This window comes from Oncorhynchus tshawytscha, linkage group LG26, assembly GCF_018296145.1.
Source record: "Oncorhynchus tshawytscha isolate Ot180627B linkage group LG26, Otsh_v2.0, whole genome shotgun sequence".
In the NCBI taxonomy this organism is placed as follows: Eukaryota; Metazoa; Chordata; class Actinopteri; order Salmoniformes; family Salmonidae; genus Oncorhynchus; species Oncorhynchus tshawytscha.
The window spans coordinates 28,009,267-28,035,177 of NC_056454.1; the positions used below are offsets into that span (position 1 = coordinate 28,009,267).

The 25,911-nt window shown below is 40.8% G+C and overlaps 1 protein-coding gene across 2 annotated transcripts; it reads right to left on the minus strand.

Annotated features, from left to right (window-relative positions):
• Window positions 1-440: 440 nt before the first annotated feature.
• On the minus strand, window positions 441-24,501 carry LOC112225477 (T-box transcription factor TBX15-like). Of its 2 annotated transcripts, none has more exons than XM_024389465.1 (8): window positions 23,997-24,501; window positions 16,825-17,032; window positions 14,178-14,279; window positions 10,922-11,093; window positions 8,473-8,640; window positions 5,291-5,355; window positions 3,921-4,018; window positions 441-2,441 (listed from the first exon to the last, which is right to left on the minus strand). In XM_024389465.1, exons 1-8 carry the CDS (start codon window positions 24,196-24,198, stop codon window positions 1,621-1,623), a joined length of 1,836 nt encoding a protein of 611 aa, XP_024245233.1. In that variant the 5' UTR covers window positions 24,199-24,501; the 3' UTR covers window positions 441-1,620. The 2 variants fall into 2 exon arrangements, with proteins under 2 accessions (XP_024245233.1, XP_024245232.1); XM_024389464.1 differs by having other exon boundaries at window positions 10,910-11,093.
• Window positions 24,502-25,911: the final 1,410 nt, after the last annotated feature.

Below are 25,911 nucleotides of genomic sequence, written 5' to 3' on the forward strand. Positions count from 1 at the left end.
GTGCAAAGCTCTTAGAGACTTACACCAGAAGGACTCACAGCTGTAATTGCTGTCAAATGTGAATACTTATTTAAATGAGATACTGTATTTTTGTATTTAATTTTCAATCATTTTACAAATGATAAAAACATGTTTTTGCTTTGTCATTATGAAGCATTATGTGTAGATGGGTGAGAAAAATATATATTTAATCATTTTTTTGAATTCAGGCTGTAACACAACAGCATGTGGAATAAGTAAAGGGGTATGAATACTTTCTGAAGGCACTGTATATCATATATATAGATATATGGTAGAATATCATAGTAATCAAGTTCTATTTGCATGGGAAAATGTCAGGGGATGCATTTACTCTATTGCTTGTTTTTGTTAGTGGTCCACTTTTTTGAATATAGGCACATCTTACAGAGTATGACAGCTGTAAATGAATCAAAAACATGTAAATGAATTAAAATGTTTATTGAACTTTTGTGTGCTTGGCACCTGTATTTACAGTTTTTTAAAAGGCCTTTCAAAATAATAATTTTGCTATTTCCATTTTTTCTCACATTTGTTTTCATGATAGATTGGCCCATATAATTGTATTATTGCTTGGCACTTAAATACAATTATCTACAACACACCAAAACATACTATAATTACTCTGTTTCCTATTCTATCTTTATAACCTTTCACACAACAACTGTAAAGCTTATGGTTTTTGCTTGCATTCGCCATCTTATATATGCTTTTAAAAAGGTAATCCACTCAAAAATAGTGAAGCCATTCCAGTCTGTGAGGAAAGGTGTTGATAAGATTGTGGTGATTTCACTGTATTTCACTATATGTCCACTTGAACATAGCTTCTCGTCCAGCGTGTCCACTGAGAGGTGCAGGGTCAACAACTGGACCCCACTGTCAGAGACACATAGTTCCTCCCTCACCCTGACCTTTAGTTTTGTGACTTCATCCTTCCAGCATATGCTGTATTATATTATATTCACCCTCTGTGCCTCATCCATCATCCTCCCATCATCCCCACTGAATGGCCAGAGGGGAAAACCTTCATATTGATCTGGCACTGCCACAACCCTCTCAGTTCTCTCCCAATGTTGCCACAACGTTATGGCATAATGTCTTGTTAAAACTAGAGCAGTGGAAGTGGAGGTGAAGTTTCTGGATCACACAGAGCCTCTGTCACATCCTGTCCGGGACTGGATAGAGTCCATAGCAACAAGGCTGAGTTCCTGTAGACTGTCATTACTATTGCACCATAATGGGTTCACTCCTGAGAATCCCTCGACAGTAAGAGTATGTGGTCTCCTCTCTTTCACGTATCCCCCTGTATGTCCCCATGGTTGGGGTTAGTGTTCTAAACAGCCACATGTGCACTGAGAGCACGGTATATGGTTCCACTTCCCCTTTTTAACACTATTGTGGTAATTAAATAACAGTTCCACCTCCTTGTTTAAAGCATGTGAGGTGAATTATATATTTTTTAAACACAATGAGATGAAAAGTCTGTTTTTTGAAAGGTTCACTTTGTACCTCAGTATTACAAACAACGCTAAATGTAAAATGACTCATCAATAGCATATCTTAGTAGAAGAGACAGAACTTCTTGAAATAACAGGACAGTTTTTACACCATGTGCATTGACATCTGAGAGGAGGAGCCATACTGACGGCCATCACAGGAGCCAGCCACCTGCTGGCCAGCGGAGGGATTGCCAATCATGTGCATGCTGTCCATGCCACCGTTGGACAGGTACTGGCGCTCGGCAAACACCCCGGCAGAGGAGGAGGAGCACAGGAGGCCGCCCTGGGTCTTCTCAGGGCTGGAAGCCAGGCGAGGGGAAGTGGGGAAGTTGTATCCATACAGGTTGTAGGGGTTGTGGAGTGAGAAGGCGTTGTAGGATCCCTGCTGCACGTGGTGGTGGCCCCCGCTGAACATGTGGGCAGAAGAGGGGGAGGAGCCTGAGGAGGAGGAGGAGCCGGAGGTAGAGCTAGCTCCACCCTGCATCACATACTGCAGCTGGGATGCCGGAAACGAGGTCAGCTGACCTCCGTAGGCATCCATCTTCCCGCCACCGCTGCTTCCAGACAGAGGACCATGACCACCCCCTTGCATGCCTGCAGCGATCAGGGAGGACGTCCTCTGGGGCAGGAAGGATTCAGACTGCTGGGCGGAGGCCACAGCGCTTCCTGCTGCTTGGAGGCGTCCATAGGAGCTGTCGGCCAGTCCCCCGTAGCCCTGCAGGGCCGCCATGTTGCTGCGGGCGCAGGCCGGATACTCAGACAGGCCCATGCTGCACAGCTGGCTCTCCCTGCAACCCACGTTGAAGGTGTTGGGGGCCAGGTGGAAGGTGGGCGGGGAGCAGGAGGGGGACAGGAGGTGGGCCGTGCCAGAAGGGGAGGGGGCTCCTGTGCTGGAGGTGGTGGGAGAGGTGCCCGTACTTCCTCCTGAAAAACACACAGGGACACACACACACTCAACGCAAAGACAGCGAGACAGAGCCTTGCTACAGAGTGAAACAACAACAGAAGCATTGGCCAACAATCACACTCAGAGTATCTCTCATTTCAGCCATTCGACCTATCGCTGCCAGACTGTCTTATTCCAGTGACTGCTGCCGTTTGATCTTAACCGGTCAAATATGAGAGCCCTGTTTAAGGCTGGTACATAAAGCCACTTAATTCACATGTATTAAAGAATTTGATATTACACTTACTGGTCAATTTCAGCTGACTTTACCACTTTCATATGCTCAACATCTGATTTTAAGGACTAATTGCATGACATCATTACTTCTTTGAAATAGTAGTATTTATTGGATCCTAAGCCCTAAAATAACAGTACTTGTTTCTGAGCATAAATGTGGCTTCAGTTTGATACAGTACATGTCTGGTCAACAGAGCTCCGAGCTTGCCCCTTTTCTCAAAGAACCATACATTCATAATTTAGACATGTATTGACGTAAAAATATGTTTTTATCTTGGCACAGGTTTACATGCAATAAGTCAAGCTTTTGGAATTGACAGATAGCTGTGGGATATCACTCAAATATTTCTTTATTGATGAGAATTTGGTCCGCATTAATTTTAATGTTAGAGAAATTCAGTTTGAAACCAGCTAAAGAAAAGAAAAACTTCATGACTCTCTCTTGGCCAGGGTTCTGATTCTGACTGCACCATATGCCTTCGATAATGTTCAGCTCAGTTCTGCAGGGTTCTGTTGGCCAGGAGAGGGGGATATCATAGTGATGTCATGTTTTCCTCTCTGGTCGGGCAGGGGTTAGAGCAGCTTCAGCGTTGCTGAGGGGAACTGTTGATTACCCTGCTGGAAGGGCTGTTGATTACCCTGCTGGAAGGGCTGTTGATTACCCTGCTGGAAGGGCTGTTGATTACCCTGCTGGAAGGGCTGTTGATTACCCTGCTGGAAGGGCATCTGGTGCCGCTGGGGGGGACAGGAGTGGAGGTGGGGGGACGACACACGCTCTAGCTCCGAGCACTTACTGAGTTCATCAGCGGCGTGAGGACTCGAATTAATGTCTAATAGGTTTGGAGGAGTTTGTGATAACAAACAGATGTCGGCACAGACAAAATACTGAGTGGTGTAACGTCATCATAACCTCGGAGGAAGGAGCGCTGAAGAAATTGGCTTGCTTTAAAGCATCGGGGCCTGTGATACGAGCCATGACCAAGACGCTGAGCTTTCACTGATTCCACTCGTGTCACAAAGCCGTCCAAAAGCAACAGGGTTAATTTAATAAAAAGTTCAGCAGATTCCAAGTTAGGTGCCAAAACAGGTGGTGATGACCAGACTGATGAAGAGAATTGATGTGTTGTGAGGTAAAGGAAAGATATGAAGTGACAGTGAAAGAGTGTATATTGTAGAAGATTGTAGAGATTAGGCCATAGTTTAGAGACAGTTGTACACACCTTGCTGTTTCTGCATGTTGGTGAAGTCCTCAAAGGTGAGTGTCCTCACAGGCGGTCTCCAGAATGCATAGGTCTCCATGATCGCCTCTAGACCAGTCCTGTGTGAGAGAGAGAACGAGAGACTGAAACAGTGGAGAAAAAAAAAGGGTCAGTGTGAGGGACGGATACATAAAACATAACAAAGGCGGGGTAGGAGAAAGAGGAAGGAAGAGTTGTGATGGCAAAACAGATAGTCGAAGAGAGTGAGAGGGACATAGAGAAAGGAAGGAGTGTAAGTGAGAATGAGAGAAGAGGGAGGAAGAGAAGTAGAGTCAGACTGGGAGGAAACTGGAGCCATTAAAATGTGCAGGTTTTTACTGTGATCATAAATCTGAGTGACGTTTCATCTAGAATCTGTACACGGTTCTCCTTACTGCATGATTTACTCCCGTGTGCGCCGCTGGGCCCTGTCCCAGGGAAACGAGGGCCTGTCCCGACCATGTTATTTTAGGGCCAGTAACTCCAGGGCCATTCCAGCTCATTAGCGCGCTACGCTAATCACACTGGCCCTGGCCATCAGTGCACTCATTCATAGCGCTCAGGACCAAAACCCAACAAATGAGCTCTGCCCTGTTTTACCTCATAAAGTCAAATGTCACCAGTCAAAAAATCTGATTGATGACAATCATCATTTAATGCCTGAGAGAGCTCTTTATTAAGATATAAATTCATAGAGGGGAAACAACTCAGTAGTTAATTAACGAATTAGCTTGTGTCATATGTCCTCGTTTTAATTCATTTCAGTTCGCCATAATGTGGAATAACTGACAGTTTAACAGTGATGTAGTAAATTACTATAATGCATTGGTATGAGTAGTTAGGGGGATATGTGTGAGGATAAATACATTTTCTGTCTATAAATATCTTATTTCTACATAATCTTTTCATCTGTAGTTTTCTGCAATGAAATTCTAACGCTAGTTCATAAATCATGCACTGTATTGTTTGAAAAATGAAAAAATATGTCTCAAATAACTGTGCCGATAATGCACTCCAGATGGGAGTGGAGCTTTCATGTGCTGAGGGTCTGGTTCAGTGTTTCCCCTGTTACATATGATAATCCGGACTGAGAGAGAGAGAGTGAGAAAGAGAGAGAGCTCTCCCCTACCCAGAACCTGTGTTTCTATCTCAGATCTAGTGGGGTTTTCTTGGCTGGGGAGAGAGTGACTAATTTTATATGGAGCAGCATATGAGATTAGGAGGTATCTCCAGGGGATTATTTCCATATTAAAGGCCACGTTGGACAAAAGGACAGATTTGCGGCACACAGCCTGGCGAACGCTGAGACAGGTTGCATTACACGGACCTCGGGTTAGTGGAGGAATGTATACCTGTTTCTGCCTGAATCCCGAAATCCTTTAGCAAATGGGTTGCGATCAATCTTTAGTCTAGTTATCTGCGGGAAAGAAAAACATGACAATCAAAACAAATGTCATACATATGACCGATGCATATGTTAGAGAGGGGGGATAAATGTATCAATATAAAGCTTTCAAAGAAATCAAAGGGGAAATTAAGGAATGTATGAATAAAGCAATTCATGAAAATCTTTTTTTAATGTAATAATAATAATTGGTCATTTTCCATTCATAAACTGAATTTAAAGAGGAACTCGAGGAACCGTTTTAGCATTTTAGCGTTTATACATTTCCTTAAAATATGTTTATATACTGTACACCCTTGGGAAGAATATGGTGATTTTTTCAAACTTTTTGATACATTCATAGAATATTTGGGAATTTGTGAAAATGCTACAGTAATATGAGTGGGAAAGCTGCCGTGCATTTGGGCAATTAATAGAAAATAAAAACAAATAAAAACGTATCTGTCTTGTCCAGGCCCAGACTCTACACAGACCGGTACACCATAACCAATCAGAGCTACAGTTGGCGTATATGCAAATAATTCATTGCCATACTGGGGTATGCCATTCACTTTTAACTGTATGTTTACAGGCAGCTACAACGACTTTAGAAAGAACCAGATGAGCTAACATGAAATCTAGAGAGGGATAAATGTACAGACAAAAGGGGAAACCAGTATCTTTGGATAAACTGTGAAATGTTTCAGCATGTAGTTGGACTGAGATGATGGGGAATAGTAGCCTGCTCGCTTGTCCTGCTGCAGCCTGCCTTCCAATACCTGCTTATGTCCCATAACCTATGTTTTTGACAACTGAATTGGATTTATTAGCTTGCTTGCGTGGCTGCCAATTTGATCGATGACAGATGCATTTGATTGACAAATAAGAGTTTCCTGTGGTTAACAGTTGTTCAAGTTCAGAAGCGAGTCACATTTCTTGTTAGCTAGCTAATCAAATGACACCTGCAACTTAGCTGTAGCCACCTAAGCTGCTAAAAACTTTTTGGGGAAAAGTCTGCCATTTACCCACTCGTCCGAATGATGACATTACATCCTCCCAGCAGCTAGCTAGCTACATCAAAGCTCTGTGAATTTAGCTTGCTAAATATTAGCCACATTATATAGCCACGTTATGACTTATGATCATTGCCCATGATAGTTTGATTGTGTTGAGATATCCACCTAACTTTCACCCTTTTTGCATCAACCAAATGGCTTCAGGATCCAAACAATGCATGATCTGTGATTTACAACCTGATAGCAATCTTTATTAAGCTGCCAAGCATTGCATTGGTTAATTACAGTTGAAGTCGGAAGTTTACATACACATTAGCCAAATACATTTAAACTCAGTTTTCACAATTCCTGACCTTTAATCCTAGTAAATAATTCCCTGTCTTAGGTCAGTTAGGATCACCACTTTATTTTAAGAATGTGAAATGTCAGAATAATAGTAGTGAGAATTCTTTATTTCAGTATTTATATCTTTCATCACATTCCCAGTGGGTCAGAAGTTGACATACACTCCATTAGTATTTGGAAACATTGCCTTTAAATTGTTGCACTTGGGTCAAATGTTTCGGGTAGCCTTCCACAAGCTTCCCACAATAAGTTGGGTGAATTTTGGCCCATTCCTCCTGACAGAGCTGGTATAACTGAATCAGATTTGTAGGCCTCCTTGCTCGCACACGCTTTAACAGTTCTGCCCACAAATGTTCTATAGGATTGAGGTCAGGGCTTTTTGATGGCCACTCCAATACCTTGACAGTGTTGTCCTTAAGCCATTTTGCCACAACTTTGGAAGTATGCTTGGGGTCATTGTCCATTTAGAAGACCCATTTGCGACCAAGCTTTAACTTCCTGACTGATGTCGGGAGATGTTGCTACAATATATCCACATCATTTCCATCCTCAGGATGCCATCTATTTTGTGAAGTGCACCAGTCCCTCCTGCAGCAAAGCACTCCCACAACATGATGCTGCCACCCCCGTGCTTCACGGTTGGGATGGAGTACTTCGGCTTGCAAGCCAAACCGTAGTCTGGCTTTTTTATGGCAGTTTTGGAGCAGTGGCTTCTTCCTTGCTGAGCGGCCTTTCAGATTATGTCGATATAGGACTCGTTTTACTGTGGATATAGATACTTTGTACCTGTTTCCTCCAGCATCTACACAAGGTCCTTTGCTGTTGTTCTGGGATTGATTTGCACTTTTCGCACCAAAGTACGTTAATCTCTAGGAGACAGAACGCATCTCCTTCCTGAACGGTATGATGGCTGCGTGGTCCCATGGTGTTTATACTTGTGTACTATTGTTTGTACAGATGAACGTGGTACCTTCAGATGTTTGGAAATTGCTCCCAATGATGAACCAGACTTGTGGAGGTCTACAATTTTTTTGGTGGTCTTGGCTGATTTCCTTTGATTTTCCCATGATGTCAAGCAAAGACGCACTGTGTTTGAAGGTAGGCCTTGAAATACATCCACGGGTACACCTCCAATTGACTCAATTTATGTCAATTAGCCTATCAGAAGCTGCTAAAGCCATGACATCATTTTCTGGACTTTTCCAAGCTGTTAAAGGCACAGTCAACTTTGTGTATGTAAACTTCTGACCCACTGGAATTGTGATACAGTGAATTATAAGTGAAATAATCTGTCTGTAAATAATTGTTGGAAAAATTACTTGTGTCATGCACAAAGTACATGTCCTAACCGACTTGCCAAAACTATAGTTTGTTAACAAGAAATTTGTAGAGTGGTTGAAAAATGAGTTTTAATGACTCCAACCTAAGTGTATGTAAAGTTCCGACTTCAACTGTATATTAATCATGCATTGATTGCATCCATCTATTCAGCAAACAATACCTGACTATATGTAATGGAATTTTGAGTCAAATATATCCCTTTTTTTTTAAAAACCTCTTACAAAGTATGTTTTAAGGCATGTGAATTTGATATTTTGGACTGATATTATGATTGTCTGTTTATTTCATTCATATCTGCAAAGTAGTTAAAACGGTGTCAGTTCCGCATTAAGTTCACTTCCAGAATTGACTCCAATTGAACTTGAATTGACCCTATGCCTGGTGCAGATAAACCAATTGAGTGGCAACAGCATCGTAGCAACAAAGATAAAAGTGTCTGGCCTCAGACCTGTTGGTTCTGGTAGGCGGTGACGGTGGTGAAGACAGTCTCAGGGAAGCTAAAGGTCTTCACTCCCTCTCCGCTGGGAACAGGCTTGGTGGGGGACAGGTCACTGCTGAAGTCCTTCCTGATCACATGGACACGAGGCTGGTACTTATGCATGGAGTGGAGGATGATCTGAAACCACAGAGAGATCGTAATGGTTACATTGTGAGTGCATGTGTGTGCATGTGCCTATGCGTGTCTAAGCAAGTCTGAGTTCATATCAGGGCTGTATGATTAAGAGGAACACAAGTCCACACTTATGATAAGAGAGGTGGTAAGGTAAGTATTTAACACCAGAGAGCAGAGCCGAGGCTTCAGGCTATGGCGGCCCAGCCTTCCCTCCGGCTCTCTGTCTGCTCTTGATTACAGCCCGAGTGAGAAGCCTCCCTGGAGCCACAAACAACTAAGGGGGTCATTTCAAACAGATTGGTGAAACAGTAACGAATAACATTGACAGTAAATGTAATATTCCAGCCCCCCATCCTCTTCACCTTTCCCCCTGCTCAGCCCAGGGGACCCCAAGTCAGGGCCAGGGTTCTGGGTCAGATCAAACCCTCCCCAGTCACACATACACACACTGAGCTCACAACAACACAGAGCAGACAAGGGACTTATCTGACAGATCTATTAACAAAACAATACATCTAGTAGTGTCCTTAAAATAAGAGGCCTACTGTAGCAATAAAGTGATTTCAGTTACATATTTATTACTTATTTATATGAATAACAAGCAAAAGCCAATCAAATTGGTTAATCACCTGTGCGTCAATCTAAGTAACATAAAAAAATACCCATCAAAATCCGTCAGTTTAAACTAGAGATATCTTTTTGCATGGGCTGGTCTCAATTCACAGCATCCACCTATGTCGGCCTTCTGCATCTGCAGTGGAAGGTGGCTGAGCTACAACGGTGTTTGTCAGACCATGAGACACCCCGAAAATTGGTCTTCTCATGAAAACATCTATACTATTGTGACCACTATATGGAAAGGGGAGACTCTCTCCGTTTTGGTCTACAACCCCCACAAGTGTCACAGGACTCATCTGAAGGTAACCCATACAAATGAATGGAAGTATGGAGGTAGTTTTGCGACAACAAAAATAAGGGGTTAAACAAAAATATTTCCTGAGCTTTCTTATATCTCTTAGAGACATAGAACAGACACTTCAAAACCTTATGATACATTTTTTGTCTGTCTTTTTTTTTTTTACATTTATTAACATGTTAGTCAATGCGTTTCTATGGGCTATAGCAGTAAAGGCCATATTCAATATTTTATCCCCAAATAATGTATACCTAAAGAGGTCCTAAAGTTATAAATCAAAAAGCTAAATGATCCATGGTATGACCATCTTAAAACAATTCCATATGTTAGCCCCTCCAACGGCTTAGACTTTGAGTTTTTTAAGAACCAATAGCCCTGCTTATGTGATTCAGAGGGGTTGGGTTAAATGCGGAAGACACATTTCAGTTGAATGCATTCAATTGCACAATTGATTAGGTATCCCCCTTTCCCTTTCCCTTTATTATAGCAACCACTGTTAATGGAGAGGTTTGATACTATGGCAAGACGGAGGAAGAAGAGAAGAGTGATGGGACAGATACCCGCCTATTTGCGGTGAGGTTTCCCACACATGAAGTTCCAAAATTAATTTCCTCTCGCCTCGATGCCTTCAGCGGAACAAAGGCCTTATAACGCGGCTGTGGGAGAGAAAGGGGCCTTGCCTGACTCCCCCCCCACCAAAAAATATGTACCCACTGCTGCATCTAACACCCATCTGTTATTACGTTTGTCAGAAGAACGGAGCTGTGCTAGCATCAGCTGGCTGGTTGGAAAACAGGCCCATAGGAGGACCAGAATGTGCCGGCCCATCATTGCCTCACTAAGCTACATGAAGCCACTGGCATCCATTTTGAGAGAAGATTCTAAAAACGTATGCATCTCTCCATCATGGCTAGGGAGGATGGGTCCATCTTGAGTAATTACATTACCTGGCATCCCTACATCAGGACCTCTATGGATAAATGGATTTGCACTGGCTCTTCTGACTGTTTCAACAACGTCAAGGCCCCGTAATAAAAGCAATCTGGCCTGTAACAGCACGGACTTCATGTCATGAGGAGATCCATCTTGTGCCATAACTACATCAATGCCGATCAACTATTTCAGCATCAGTCAATAAAGGCCGCAGTCTTCTTCTCTAAGAATAGTCTTATCTACACATGGGTGGGGTGAAGTAAATTCCCATATTACAATGTAAAACACTTTGAGAAATACTGAAACAGTACAATTACTTATATGTCTTTGTATTAGTGTACAGGTGTAAAGGTGTACAGGTGTAACAGTGTACAGGTGTAGGAGGGAGGCAAGAATGTGGTATGTCAAGTTAAGCCGGCTCACCGGCTCACTCACATGGCCCTGATCGTCCAGCTCATTGTTGGTGAGTTTGAGTTTGTCGAAGCTGACCACCTGCCTCATCCAGGTGTCTCCAGAGGCCAGGGAGTCTGGGTGGATGTAGACCCGCGGGGGCACTGGGGAGTCCGCGTTCCCCGCCACCATCCACTTGGAGCTGTGGTACACATACCTGGAGGACAGACACACAGTGACAGACGTATCAGCACCAAACCTTATTTCACATTTGGTTCTCTGTTTTTTTTTTTTCCACAGGTTTTGCACATGTTATTGTGAAGCATTGAAGTCAGGGAGTTCATGTGTTGCAGATGCAGAGCTTGCTCACAATAGAGACATCAAATATCCCCACACATACTACATATGCTTTTAACGACATATTCACAACTAAGCTCAGTCATAACATTTTATGTTGCATTGCGAGTTAGGGTACAATATGACTGCCCCGCCCAGCACAGAGCATTCCCCTTACTGACTGACTGAAGCAAGAGAGGGACTCCAATCCACTGTAGCCCCAAGCACAGCTGTTTGCCTTTAGTTCTGGCCATGCGCACAGTTGAAAGTGCTTAGCTGCAACGTCTCTTCCATAGTCATCACTCAGTGGTAAAACATGGACAAAACTCTAATTTGGCCTCTTTGTTATTGTCTAGCAGCGTTACACCACCCTCTCGGTCTCTCTCTCTCACACACAGAGCCTTGAGCACCCTGAAGACACATGCACACTCTCTCACCTCTTTAGCACACAAGAACACACACACAACACACACCAGACCAAACAAACACACAGAATGCCAGGCGTTTGTGTAATTTCCTGTTTGGATTGCTGTTTAGGGTTAAGTTCCGTGTAACAGGGAAAGTGTTGAAGAAGAGAGAGACCTTAGCCCGAAACAGGACTGGAAATTTGATTAGCCCCCTTTCATCTTCCATAAATCTGCCATCTGGCTCCAGCACAATCAATAAAGATCTGACTTTATGTGACACCATTCGGACAGATGGGGGTAGCCTAGCCCGCTCACCCAACACAACACAATTTATTACACACTTTACACACACACTTTACACACACACCCACACACACACACACACACACACACACAGACCACAGACAACATATGTATGCATACAACTCATCAAACAGATATATACTTTTATGGACAAGAAATTCAGACAGACACACGTTAAAATACTCACACACACTTGCCAAACCCAGGCTGTACTGTATATTGGGTTACCTTAACTGACAGAGTAAGTATCACTATTACATTTCCCTACAGCAAGGTTCCCCAACTGGTGGTCTGCAGGCCGAATTTGGCCCACACGTGGTTTTATTTGGCCCCCCAAGTTTTCTGAGCAAAAATATGTATTATTATTTTTATTTTGGGGGGGACATAAAAGAATGTAAAAACACCAGGTAATCACCTCCAAGTGATTTTAATGTTTGGAATATTCCCAAATATTCCCTTGCATAATAGCGAGACACGAGCTTGTTTACAAATGTAAGCAAGGTTTGAAATTATAATATTTTAGTGAAATGTTATATCTGTTTGGGCTTGCAGTCAATTTGCAGTCTAAAATTATTTCTAATTATGTTCTGGCCCCCCGACCATCCGCTCAAAACAAAACGACCCGTGATTGAATCTAGTTGATCATTCCTGCCCTACAGGGTTGACTGGTGTGTGTTCAGAGTTTACATCATTAAGTAAAGTCCTTGTATGTGAACGTGTTTTCGTGTGTGTGTGTGTGTGTGTGTGTGTGTGTGTGTGTGTGTGTGTGTGTGTGTGTGTGTGTGTGTGTGTGTGTGTGTGTGTGTGTGTGTGTGTGTGTGTGTGTGTGTGTGTGTGAGTGAGTGTTTTCAAATATAGAGGACAAAGTCAATTTGAAGAGCTAGACAGTGCTGGTGTCTGCACTTTTCGTTTGTGATTCAAATTTAGAACATACCAACTGTCCACATAAAAGACAAGTAAAATATGGAGATTTAACGAGCCCAGTATAAACGAAACACTCCTGAAAAGAGGCAGAGAGCCTAAGTAAAGCAAGTAAATTTCAATAAAGACTATTTCCAGACCCCAACTCTATGAGAACTATGAGACATTCCAGTGACAGCTCGGAGCTCCGTTTGCAAAGCCCTGTGGTAAAGTCCCCAGCCAGGAAGAAAATCCTATTTAATTTTACAAGATCTTTTGGCTTCTCAAAATCCTCCATAATATGTTGGTTCTCTAGACCATCCCCTCGTAGACAAACACTTCAGTCAGTGAGAGAGCCAGGGTTCTACGATCCTTCAATGACACATTTACATAATTAAACAACTGGGGGAAATAATATGAATGCATTGTTAAAGTGGTTCCTCAGTGTTCCATTCAAGAAAGCCAAGTCCTGTTTCTCAAATAAAATGTAAACATAGTAAAAATATCTGTAACAATAATAGAACATTAATGCATGTTATTGATATATAAACTGAAGATGTACACTGTAAAATTAGAAAATAAATGTAACAAATGCATTGTAACCCATCTGTAGCGCTGCTATAACATTAATGCAACTATGACACTTTGCCACTTGTCTGTCGCTCTGCCACGTCACCAATGTATGACACATTGAACTGCGTCCTTCAGCTGAGGTAGTACATTAAAACAATATCTTACGGCATAAAAATTGTATTCCGCCATGGTCAAAGAACCAGGTTTAGGGTAGAAATATGTTTTGCCATTTCCATAGTGAATAAAGCTATCAATATTATGGTCTCACTCTAACCATACACACATATGATAAATAATTTTAATTCTCCTCTCCTATGGTCTCTTTCTCTCCAGACATTGTGCTCTATGCCAGAAATTCATTCAGATACTTTGGCCGGAGATATCCATCATAAAAACCTATCCCCAAGATGGACAACTGTAAAGGTCATTGTTTCAGGTTCCATTCAGATGTATGTGCATATCAGCATACCATTTGAATTTTGCAATGATCTGTGTATGTTGTTTGGGGTTCATGGGGACGACTCTCCATCTTAAAATACACAACATCTATTTATCAGCTATGTTGTCCAAATTGGGGGTAGAGCCTATTTTGGTTTGACTGAATAAGAACATCAATCTCAGACATGGATAGTGTAATGTTCCAATAGCACATGTTGGGTATATATCTGTACATCACCGTGCACACACGATAGTACACACCAATCTGAATGAGTAACGGGAAGTTAGGAAATGTTAGGAAGCGCTAATAAGTGTGAGCATACCTTAGGAAGATAGGAGCATACCTGTATCTCTTATTGTCCACAGGAACAATATCCATGGCTATGTAATACTGCTGATGGGGGTCCAGACCCACAATCTTTACTCTCATTGCAGGGAACATCCGCCTGAGAGAGAGCGAGAGAGAGATTAGCAATATAGCTTAAGTTTAATATTATATTATGAGCATCAGCATTACAAATGGAACCCTGCACCATGTAGACATTAAGTATAATTCCACTCATGCCACTAGAAATATACTCTAGTGCGCCATTGGGCATGGTTTAAAGTTTGACCAATGTCTTGCCAGTCATATAGCTAATTTCCACCCCTCATCCACCCATAACAGCGCCTAGAAACATCATTTTATGATAATTCCTTAAAATGTCTGTATCAACATTCCACGTCTTCATTAAATAAATATTATTCAGATTAAATAAAGTAGGGCATTTCATCCTCAAAGAAGATTAAAACTGTTTTAATGCACGAGCTGGCAACAAACTCACTCTTCCTTGAAAATATGCACCCAATCATGAGATGTTTTTTTGGTAATTCGATGCAAACCAAACCAGGAAAAACAAAAAAAGTCACATTAAAAGTAGGACTACATACACAGAGACATTTTCAAGTTAATTCCTCGTTTTACACTTCAAAAGCTGCATTTTTCTTTCCATTTAAACGTCATAAATCTTTGCCCTCATAATGACAAATAAGTTCTGTTTTCTTACTTTCTTTCTCCTCTGAATTTATAGGGTTATTATTAGCAGAGACATGAAATACACGCAGCTAGTCGTTTAAACTATACTGCCTTTAAACAGACACGGATTATATATATGGGGCTATTAACAACATAAATCTGATTCATGAATATCAGGAAAACAACGTTGATCATATATTGTTTAGGTAAGTCAGATGTATAGGTTAACTGTAAAGTTGGTGTACATGTGTTATTAAAACAGAAGAACAAACGCGAAAATACAAACCTACTACTTTCCAATACAACTTTACAATCTTGTTATGTAATTTGATAGAGGCCTACCAAAAGAAAATTAAACACGCAAACAACTTGGCCCTTGCCATTTCTCCATAAAAACATGTCGACTAATTGGTCAACTTCAAATAAATTAAGATACATTGACGAAAATAATCAGTGGATAGCCAATCTAGTCTAAGGAAATGGAAAGCATGCTTTTCCAATTAGAAGACTAAGAGAAATATGCCGCATCCCCGTGTTAGGCCATATATAGCCTATACTGCTCTGCCCTCACTCCCTTCTAATGCATGACACATATACAGAGGAATCATCATAGGCCTATGTTTGTTAAATGTGATTAATATCATACTATTTTCTGTTGTTAAACTTCATAATATGTTCTGTTATTAAAGGTGGTAGGCCTATATTAGCCTAAAAGTAATAATAATAATAATAATAATAATAATAATATATGCCATTTAGCAGACGCTTTGTCCAAAACGACTTAGTCATGCGTGCATACATTTTACGTATGGGTGGCCCCGGGAATCGAACTCGCGGCCCTAGTGGTGCAAGCGAGATGCTCTATCAACTAAGCAATACAGAACCATACACGGTTACAAATGTGGGAAAATCAAAAGGCTTGATGCTGATTGACATAAAATACCTACCTACTATTCCTAATTAATTACAACTATTTTGAAATGGGCAACTGGCTAAATCGAATTTCACAATCCAGAGTAAAATAAAGTGGCCTTTGAAACTAAAACCTGTTAGGTTAGATTTAAGATGAACACCTTCACCTATATTAAACCTAGTTTTGAAATAAACAAATTATGCAATATAAACTATAGGCCTACAGAAGACCATATGCTTTCACAGTGTTTTTCGTTTGTTGTTTGTTTTATGGAGGAAAAAGTCATAACCTCGACCGCTTTATTGCTAGGCCTACTTCGTGAATCAGTCGACTACATAAATTCGTCGTCCGCCTATTGCTTGATCGTTAAATTCAAACTGAACGGGACATACCTGGTGTTCCTGCGAGGGGGGAAAGTCTTCATGAGAACAGTGTAGGTTAAGTTATATGCTCGGTTTGGGTTGTAATTGCTGCCTGTTACGTTCCCCAGTACGTAACACTGCCCAAAAGAGCAAAAACCGAAAACATGTTTCAAAGAGATGAATTAGAAACAGTTCCTTTCTTCCCGGGCTATTCTCTGACATCAGCCATGGAATACCCTCATACGTCATTTATGGCCTGTGATTACAGAGCGGCCCTCTCGCGTCCGGAGCCCTTGCCCCCATGTGCAACCTATTAGCACCCCTCAAAAACATGCGTGCTACAGGGGTAATGCATAGCGCACGGGGATATTTTGCGCAAAAGTAGGCAACATGTGTGTCACCTTAGAAAAAAGGTGATATCAAACCTAAAAGGGTTATTCGGCTGAACCCTTTGAATAACCCTTTTTACAGGTAGAACCCCTTTGGTTCGAGGTAGAACTCTTTTGGGTTTCATGTAGAAACCTTTCCACAGAGGAACTAAAAATGGTTCAACCATGAGCCAAAAATAGTTATCCTATGGGGACGGCCGAATGAGCCCTTTGGAACCCTTTTTTCTAAGAGTGCGTGCATGGTAGGTGCAAGAAGAAAATATATTAATCAGCGGAGTCCTTTAAATCATAAATATGCAGCAGCTGCTTTACCTCCCGGCTTTAGTGATGATCATCTCCGTGCCAATTTCATGGAAGCGCTTCCAGAGGTCCGCGCACTGCAGCTCCACCTGAATCTCCTCCATTGAGGCAGCGGGCGACAGCTCGCAGGCCGCCGGGGCTAGGTCCTCAGGGGAGCCGAAGGAGCACGACGTCCTCTCCGCCAGACCCTCGCCATCTGAACCCGGGCTCGCCTCAGAATCTGTGGAGATTTACAGGATTAGGAAAAAATGTAGCCCCGGTAAAACTGGGACCTCAGGAAAATTAGTTGAGTATTGTCCGTTGAGGCCAAATCATCTGTAGCATGAACTCCGAGAAAGCACCGAATCTGACTCACTCAAATCATATGGGTTTGGTTGGATTTCAAATAATAAAAAATAAATCTGACTCTAAAACGATTCCATTTACGTTTGAAATGTCATAAATTGTCCACAATAGTAACGCTTGCATCAAATGAAATGCGCATTTTACATGAAAAAACGCCCACCAACAAAAATTCTAAAAGATATATTTAGCCCAACTGATTGTCATGCCAACTACAAACTACTATCATTCATATCACTATGTCTACAAATGTCATATATTACGATGTCATATAGGCTATGAAAAGGACCCACAACAAAGTTAGGAAAAAAGTTATATTTTCCCCAATGGAATCTCTGGCAACACAATAAGAACAACAACAATAGCAAAATAAATGTATAACCTGCATATAGAACTTGAATAGTCAAGGAATTTTTCCAGAATAACTGTTCCAGATCTTAACTTCCAAATAAACCTATAGGCTTACATTACTACTGGCTTCAGCATTTTATGTTTGACATTGACAACACTATGTAGTGAAAAAAAAAACATTTTGCCATGTATCAGCTCATAAATATATATATTTGTATTCTATACAGCACACAGTAAAGTTATGAATTGTATATTTCAATTTCTTATTAATGTACTTGTCTCTGTTATTATGTGCCAATATGTAATATTATATGATTTATTGAGGGCCCTGACATGAGTAGGTTGCTTTGGCAGGACACACCATGCAAACAGGCTTTTATGCAGATTCAGGACTGCTGAGAGACTGGAGTGTGGCCCAGGACTAACCACCAAGTGATCACGACCCCAAAACAAGAGACAAGAGCATGGAGTGGAGACATGAAGACACTGCAGGCAGGACAGCTCTACCACAGAGACAGAGAGGAAGATGAGAGAGGTCCATAGAAGGGGAGCGAAAGAGAGGAGAAAAAATCATTTTCATCATCCTCTTGAGAGATCCTTTCAGTATGATGGCAGTGATGACTCTCTCTGTGTGAGCCAAGGAACATGGTAAGACAGTGCAACTGTTGATTGGCCCATACAGCCATCATATGCATCCAGCAGCCATCAGCCACACAGCGGGCCAGGCCAGAGATCTGGGCCGCTCAGAGCCATCATGGCTGCTGCTGCTGCTGTTGTCTCGGTGCTTTACTGTCATCAAGCTACACCACGTCCATCCACTAGCATTCAGAGTCACCATGCTGTCCCTTACATGTCGCCAGACCAGTCCCTGTCCTCCACCGCTATCCCCCTGTCCCCCTCCACACGGACAGCCTGCTCTCAGGCACACCCACTATAACCAGCAGGAACAGAGCAGAGCTACAAAAGTGTGAGAAGAACTACACACATCTGTCCCACATTACACAGGATATTGCTGGGTAGAAAGACGCATGTCTTGAGAGAAGGGGAAACAATGAGAGAGATGGAGTGAGCGACAAATAAATAAATATATTGAAGGAAGTAGCACCTCATGGCAGCTTACAGATAGAAAGGTGGAAGCAGAGTCAGAAATCTGGTACTAACCTTAAGTGCATGACTAATGCTGACTAACTAGCCAATCATAGACAGTAGCCAACCTCTGCTAAACTGTGGAGAGCAGCAACCACTTTTTCAAAACCCAAATGAACTATCTTGTGGTTAGGCACAAAGGAATCAACTTGCGGTGAGCCTCAATGGAGAACATAGATCTCCTCAACTGATATGTCTACCAAGTCTGAAAAAGATAACAATAATGCCATCTTCTGTTTGTCAAAGCTTGGGTTCACACAGGAAATCGAGCTAGTTGAATGTGAATAATAACGGCTTGTAGGTGCGAAGAGGATTGATTTCAGCTAATTATTCATACACAAACTTATTCACTATGTGATTATCTAATTTGGACCAAAATGTTACGAATAAAATCGCAAAGACCTTTCTATGGAAACAAGTTTATGAATAGAAAATGCATTTAATAGAGTTGTAACAGAGTGGGTAAGTAGCAATCTACCAACCTTGAAATTGCAGAGTAACCCAATCCACAAGAATCAGAACCACCTGTTTCCGCCTGTAATTAATTCAGGCCCATGTTAGGGAGAGGCAATAAAATAAGGATTCACCCCTTTTAATAGTACAAACATCTGTTGGCTTGGAGTTAAGCTTTTCTCAGAGGCATCATTTTAAAAGTTGGGTTTCTAAGATACAAAATGATTTAGAGATGATCAGCAGCAATTTGCATTTTGTGAAAGAGGAATCATCACCCCAGAAGTACCAAGTGACAATTTATATATCATATATTAGGCTATATCATATATTATTATATAGAATAGGTTAACAATATTGAAACCTCAGAGCTATATGAAGTACGGACAGAATAAGATGAAACATTCTGTCACTTAAAAATCAGTGTCACTCCATAGACTAAAAACATAAAACAGTCCACATGGTTATCCATAATATAATTACAGATTCTTAGTGAGACAGACTACTGTCCAAGCCTTATAGGCCAGTAATAGGTTTAAGAGTGAGATTAAAGATAATCTGTAGTGATATATTTCACAGTCTGGATATTTACATTTATTTGTAAATCCATAAAAGAAAAGCAGTCTCTCTCTCTCTCTCTCTCTCTCTCTCTCTCTCTCTCTCTCTCTCTCTCTCTCTCTCTCTCTCTCTCTCTCTCTCTCTCTCTCTCTCTCTCTCTCTCTCTCTCTCTCTCTCTCTCTCTCTCTCTCTCTCTCTCTCTCTCTCTCTCTCTCTCTCTCTCTCTCTCTCTCTCACAAGCAAGCGCCACACACACACAAACTGCTGACAGTGCTGATGTTTACATTTAAGGCAGACAATTTAATATTGGAGGGGTTAATTCTGCAGATAGGCCTACATGTGCTTGTCTGAAACAAAGGTAATGTGTCATACATGCTGGCTCTCTGGGAAACGGGATTGTTATTAATCCAATTTAAACTATTGAGTAGTGGTGGTTTTCTTACACTTGATATTTTTTCCCATGACGTGTCTTTCAATGAGAATGTTGTTTGACCATATCGGTTTGAAAGCCTCACATGGAGGCAAAATCATTATGTAAAAAATCTAAACCGCACAAACTGACCACAAAGACTAGCTGTTATCAGTGATGGCTGGTCTATCTATACGTGTCAACTGGAGGCTAGTCAAGATTGGATACTCAAACTACTTGCGACTCTGCCAGGAATATGGCTCCTAAATTACTTGTCGCGAGACAACGTTCCTTTTCAATCAACGACGACTCTAACTTAATGTAAAACCGTGGAGGATATATAACATTTCCTTATCTGACTGAATCGCAGTCAATGGTAGTACTGAAACCCTGCATCTCAGCTGTGAACAAATTTAGTTCGGTCCTCCGCATTTGTGAGGCATCCCCCAAACGCACAACACTTGCTGCTGCACTTCACGCGTCAGACAAGAGCCTCTGTGCATGAGGTTCAAGTCACGTTGCTGAAGGCAAACCACAAAGCTTTGTAGTTCTAAAATGAACTGTACAATTAGAAAATAAATGTGTAGGCCTAGATCATTAAGCCATGCACGTGACGCTAAATTAGGTTCTAATGAACCAAATAAGATATATATTTTCTATGTATAGGCATATAGTCTATAATGCGGGTAGGCTATTAGTTTGAGATCCTTTTAGATACAAAAACAAATGTAGGCCTATAGCCTATTTGATAAAAAGCAGGTGGGACTTCGCTACTAGGGCTATTGTGAATCAAATTGTAATGGGGATTGTAATATTGAGATGTTGGTTTGCGTGTCTGTTGAAATTCAATGTAGGCTATACTGAGCTGAGAGGAGATAGCAATTCATATTAGGATTAGGATTCATATTTGCGGCCTGGGAGGGTTAGAATGGGATATAGAATATATCCATCATCATTCACTGATGTATTTAAAAAAGTAAGGATATTCAAACTCAAAGCTTCGAGATTGAGTCATTCATGCTAGCTTTTGACATCAGTCTCTCTTCGATGAGTTCAATGTTCTTAAATTCAAACCTACCCAAATCCCCCAAGATTTAGAAAAGACGAGAGTCAATTGATTTTGTGACATATTCAATAACTTATTAGTTCGTTTTAAATTTGTATACAAATTAAGTCATAGACGTCTTTGTAAATAATTTGGAAAAATCTAGAATTAAAAATGATAGGATATGCCCATCTTGAATCTAATGTGACTTGAAAATCGGGATAGCCCAGGCTACTTATTATTACAACATTTGCATCAAAGAAAAGCGATGGTTTACCTAAATATAATTGCCATTTAGGAATATCAAGTGTTTTGACAGTAATAAAAAGCCTGCGTGATTCATAGGCTTTAAAGATTAGCCTGAGCCTTTTGATTTTGTGATTTCAGATTTACAAAATGTATATTATCAATTTTAATTAAATAAACATTGATATCCAATTTTACTTAAGACTATCCTTATAGGTGATTGCTTAAATTGTCAAGAATTGACTGAAAACTGAGTTGATATTTTCCGTAGCCTAATGGCAGAGGTTGCGTGTCCATTCCATTTCATATAGATAAATAGTTTAGCCTATATTATTGGAAAAGTAAAGTACTAAAACATAATAATAAAAATAGTTTAAACGTAGGTCTACGTTTTATTGGCCTATTGTTTCCCACATAGGAAAAGGGATGGAGTTAGCCTATAGGTCTATAGATATGCTTAACGAAATTAGAATAGAAAATACAGGGCACACAGGCTAACCAAGTGAAAAGAACAAGCACACAACAGGCCTACATTCAAACAAACTCTCATCACACGAAAACACACGCATTGTCTCATATTATATTTGGACTCACACAAAAACAGGTATAAGTAACCCAGGTGTGACTTGTGATGGCTAATTTCTATATATTGTGCCATGCGCCAAAAATGCATAATTTGCATTGAATCACAGAAACCAATGTAGGCCTTCATAATCTCAGCAAAACATTTCCCCCAATTCAAAACCATCTTAAGTGAATATGAATTACAACTGACCATGTCTCCACTTAAGTCACTGGCATGGCCAATTGTTATGTATCAAGAGAGGCACGCGTGAAAGAGAGCCGGGGCAATTTTATGCAGCTAGGCTTCTGTAAATGGAGAAGGGACAATGGCCCCACATGCAACCATAATTTTGTACCAATGTGTAGTAATTTGTGAAACAGTGGTAATATAACTTTTAACGTAACCGCTTATGATATTTATGATCATAGGCTGTATCACATCCGGCCGTGATTGGGAGTCCCATAGGGCGGAGCACAATTGGCCCAGCGTCGTCCAGGTTTGGCCGGGGTAGGCCGTCATTGTAAATAAGAATATGTTCTTAACTGACTTGCCTAGTTAAATAAAGGATACATTAAAATAAATTAAAAATTAAGGAATATAACTGCGCAAAAAGAAAATTAACCGTGCTCTGCTGCAATAGGCTACTGCGTTTTTCTGGGTGCGTCATGGCTTAGTGACGCCTCGATCAGACCGACAGTGACCTTGCATTCTGATACACCAGAAGAACATTCAGTTCCATTTATCCAAATATGGATCAAATTGCATGCGTAGATGTGACAGAAGTACACTGAACAAAAATATGAACGCAACATGTAAACTGTTGGTCCCATGTTTCATGAGCCGAAAGAAAATATCTCAGAAATTGTCCATATGCACAAAAAGCTTATTTATCTCAGATTGTGCGCACAAATTTGTTTACATCCCTATTAGTAAGCATTTCCCCCATGCCAATCCACCTGACAGGTTTGGCATATCAAAAAGCTGATTATAACAGCATGATCATTACACAGGTTCACCTTGTGCTGGGTACAATAAAATGCCACTCTAACATGTGCAGTTTTGTCACACAACACAATGCCATAGATGTCTCAAGTTGAGGGAGCATGCAATTGGCATGCTGACTACAGGAATGTCCAATAGAGCTGTTGTCAGATAATTTAATGTTAATTTATCTACCATAAGCCACCTACAACATCGTTTTAGAGAATTTGGCAGTATGTCTAATTGTGCTCACAACCGCAGACCACGTTTGCTGATGTCAACGTTGTGAACAGAGTGCCCCATGGTGGCGGTGGGGTTAATGGTATGGGCAGGCATAAGCTCCGAACAATGAACACAATTGCATTTTATTGATGGCAATTTGAATGCACAAAAAATACTGTGATGAGATCCTGAGGACCATTGTGAAGCTAATTTTTTATTTTTTATTATCTGTGACCAGTCTGTGAAATCCACAGATTAGGGCCTAATGAGAATGAATTTATTTCAATTGACTGTCTTCCTCATATGAACTGTAATTTAGTAAAATCTTTGAAATTCTTGCATGTTGCGTTAATATTTTTTGTTTAGTATAGCAGCAAAAGGTGAATGTTGAACTTTTGTTGCACACATATCCAGTAAAAAAAATGAATTTATGAATAAAGTTTGACTGCAGAATTTATTATGCCCCATTGATGCATTGTCCCTGTCGATCTGACCGAGGTGTGACAGACCTATTCATTTGTTAAAGTGATGGCATTTATACAAAATCAATAATTTGGGGTTGGTTAACTCCTTTGATAATTTATGCAAAGTTAAAACACCACTATTACGGTTTAATAGTTACGCTTTTTTTAAACTACATACATATTCATTATGGACACTATTAGCCTACAGATGTTATTATTTCACATTAGTAGGTCTATCTGAGGAAAAGGTTATAACTAGTTATCTTTGAAATGGTGATGAAATAGTAGCCTTTTCTGTATTCCTCTTTTCCGTGAGATAGGCCAATCCGTAGTTTTTTGTTTTGGAAGCATAACAATATTCAACAACAACAACAAAAAATGAAGTGATGGTGGTTATGCACTGACCGGGGTCGATATCCAGACAATGCACAGGGTCGTCGCCGTCTCCTAATTGTCCGTTGTTGGCGAGGCTCTCCATAGACAACTCCAGATCCTTTTCCTCCCAGCCCCGGAGCTTTCTCTTCTTATTTGACCCGATCAGGGCTTCCACCGAAAAGGCGTGCGCTCTTGAGCTCAGAGCAGCAGCAGATCGCCTTCTGTCACTCATTTCTCTCAAGGCAAATCCACCAGAGGGAAAACAAAAACTCCGTCCACGCAGCGAGCACAAGGAAAATGCACACGTCAATGTTTAAAACGGTGCAAAAGTCGCCAATGACGAAAGTAATCCAAAAACTATGTCTAGAAATGGTGTTTCAAACCTCTAAAGATATGATACGCCATCCCCACGGCGCATTTAATTGCTCGAAAGTTAGCATTAAATATATTCCTGGCTATCTACCGCTTTTTGTCTCTCCGTCCTGCTCTCCTGCCTCTTTCTCTTCCCCTTTCTGTCCTTCTCCCCTCTCTCTGATTGATACTCACTTCTGTATAACTTTTTTTTTGAAGCGTTAAGGGCAACCCTTTCGCTCACTGTCAAATCGCACATGTCCAATGAGAAGTTTGGAAAGAGAGAGAACCAAAATCTGTTAACCAATAGCAAATGAGAGAAACACCAACTCCTGAAGCAAGAATCCTAAACCCGACCCTTGTAACTGACCATCCAACACCGAATTAACATCGTCAGGGCTTTATGGAGGAAAAATAGAACTAAACGTATTTTATAAATATTATGGTCAGCTACCTGCTCCCATGTCCCCCTCCTGCCCCCCATCCGAACCTCCTACCCCCCTCTACAAATATGTTACTAAGATTTACTTGAATTACCTGTATGAAATCATTGTGCAATGATAAACTGTCACTGAAAGCCTCCATGCACAGCTACTGAATGTGCGAAGACATGTATAAAGGGCCAAAAACAAGTGATGTTTCCAACTAACCACATTTATAATGCGGTATTATACAAAGGTTGGCTATGTTTCCGAATTTGTATTTGGATCCATACAATGTCGGAACACTGTCCACTTACTTTTTATCACCACGTATCATAGTCTACTCTAATGCATAAATAGGGCTTTATTGATTTCAATATTACCAGATTGAATTAAGTTACATTACAGCTTCATGAACAGCTGAAAAACAGAGCGAGCTCAAAGACCGTGACAGGTGGCCTGGTCAGAACCAATAGTAGCCTATTTGACTGAGGGAAAAATATAGACGACAATAATTATCTTTATTAGGTAATTGAAACCGGTTATATGTAGCCTCTAGTTGTGCACTGTGCACTAAATTGCAGAAGACACTGAAAACAATGTTTTGTTTATAGTTTTATTTGCCTCGGTTGTTTTAATCCTAACGCGTGCATGTTGCTGGTGCGGTCAGTGCGCAATCGCTGGTAGCCTAAATATTAGAACCAGTTCAGTAAAGCAACCTAAATAGCTTATCTAATGAATAACGTTTACACACTCACACGTTTAAAACGAAGGATAGCCAATATTTTCTTATCATATCTTTCAAAGTGGAAAAGATGTAACAAAACGGAATATAAAATGGAATTATTGAGTTATACATGGTTTTTATGGTAGACCTAATCATCTTTTCTATTAATCATGACATTAATAAAGTCAGGATTTTTCAGAGGTGTGCCTATTTAGAAAAAAGAGAGACTGGGCAAACACCGAAACATATATGTCCTATGATATACATAGACCATGATCTAAATAAAATGTTGAACTAAGAAGTGATATACAGTATCTTTCTCTAGATGTAGGTCTACGCTATACAGCATTTGTACAAACGTTAAGTATGAAATAAAACCACAGCGCACAAAATTGACCATGAATTAACACGTTTAGATGACTGTTTTTTATTGGGAAAGTTGTAG

Bases quoted from the DNA above. Each gene is read 5' to 3' on its own strand.
- LOC112225477 (XM_024389464.1), bottom strand. From the start codon at position 24,198: ATGAGTGACAGAAGGCGATCTGCTGCTGCTCTGAGCTCAAGAGCGCAC. The intron at 17,033-23,996 runs GTCAGTGCATAA...AAATCTCCACAG, and splicing joins TTGTCTGGATATCGACCCCG to ATTCTGAGGCGAGCCCGGGT. The intron at 4,019-5,290 runs GTATACATTCCT...TCTCTCACACAG, and splicing joins CGGGATTCAGGCAGAAACAG to GACTGGTCTAGAGGCGATCA.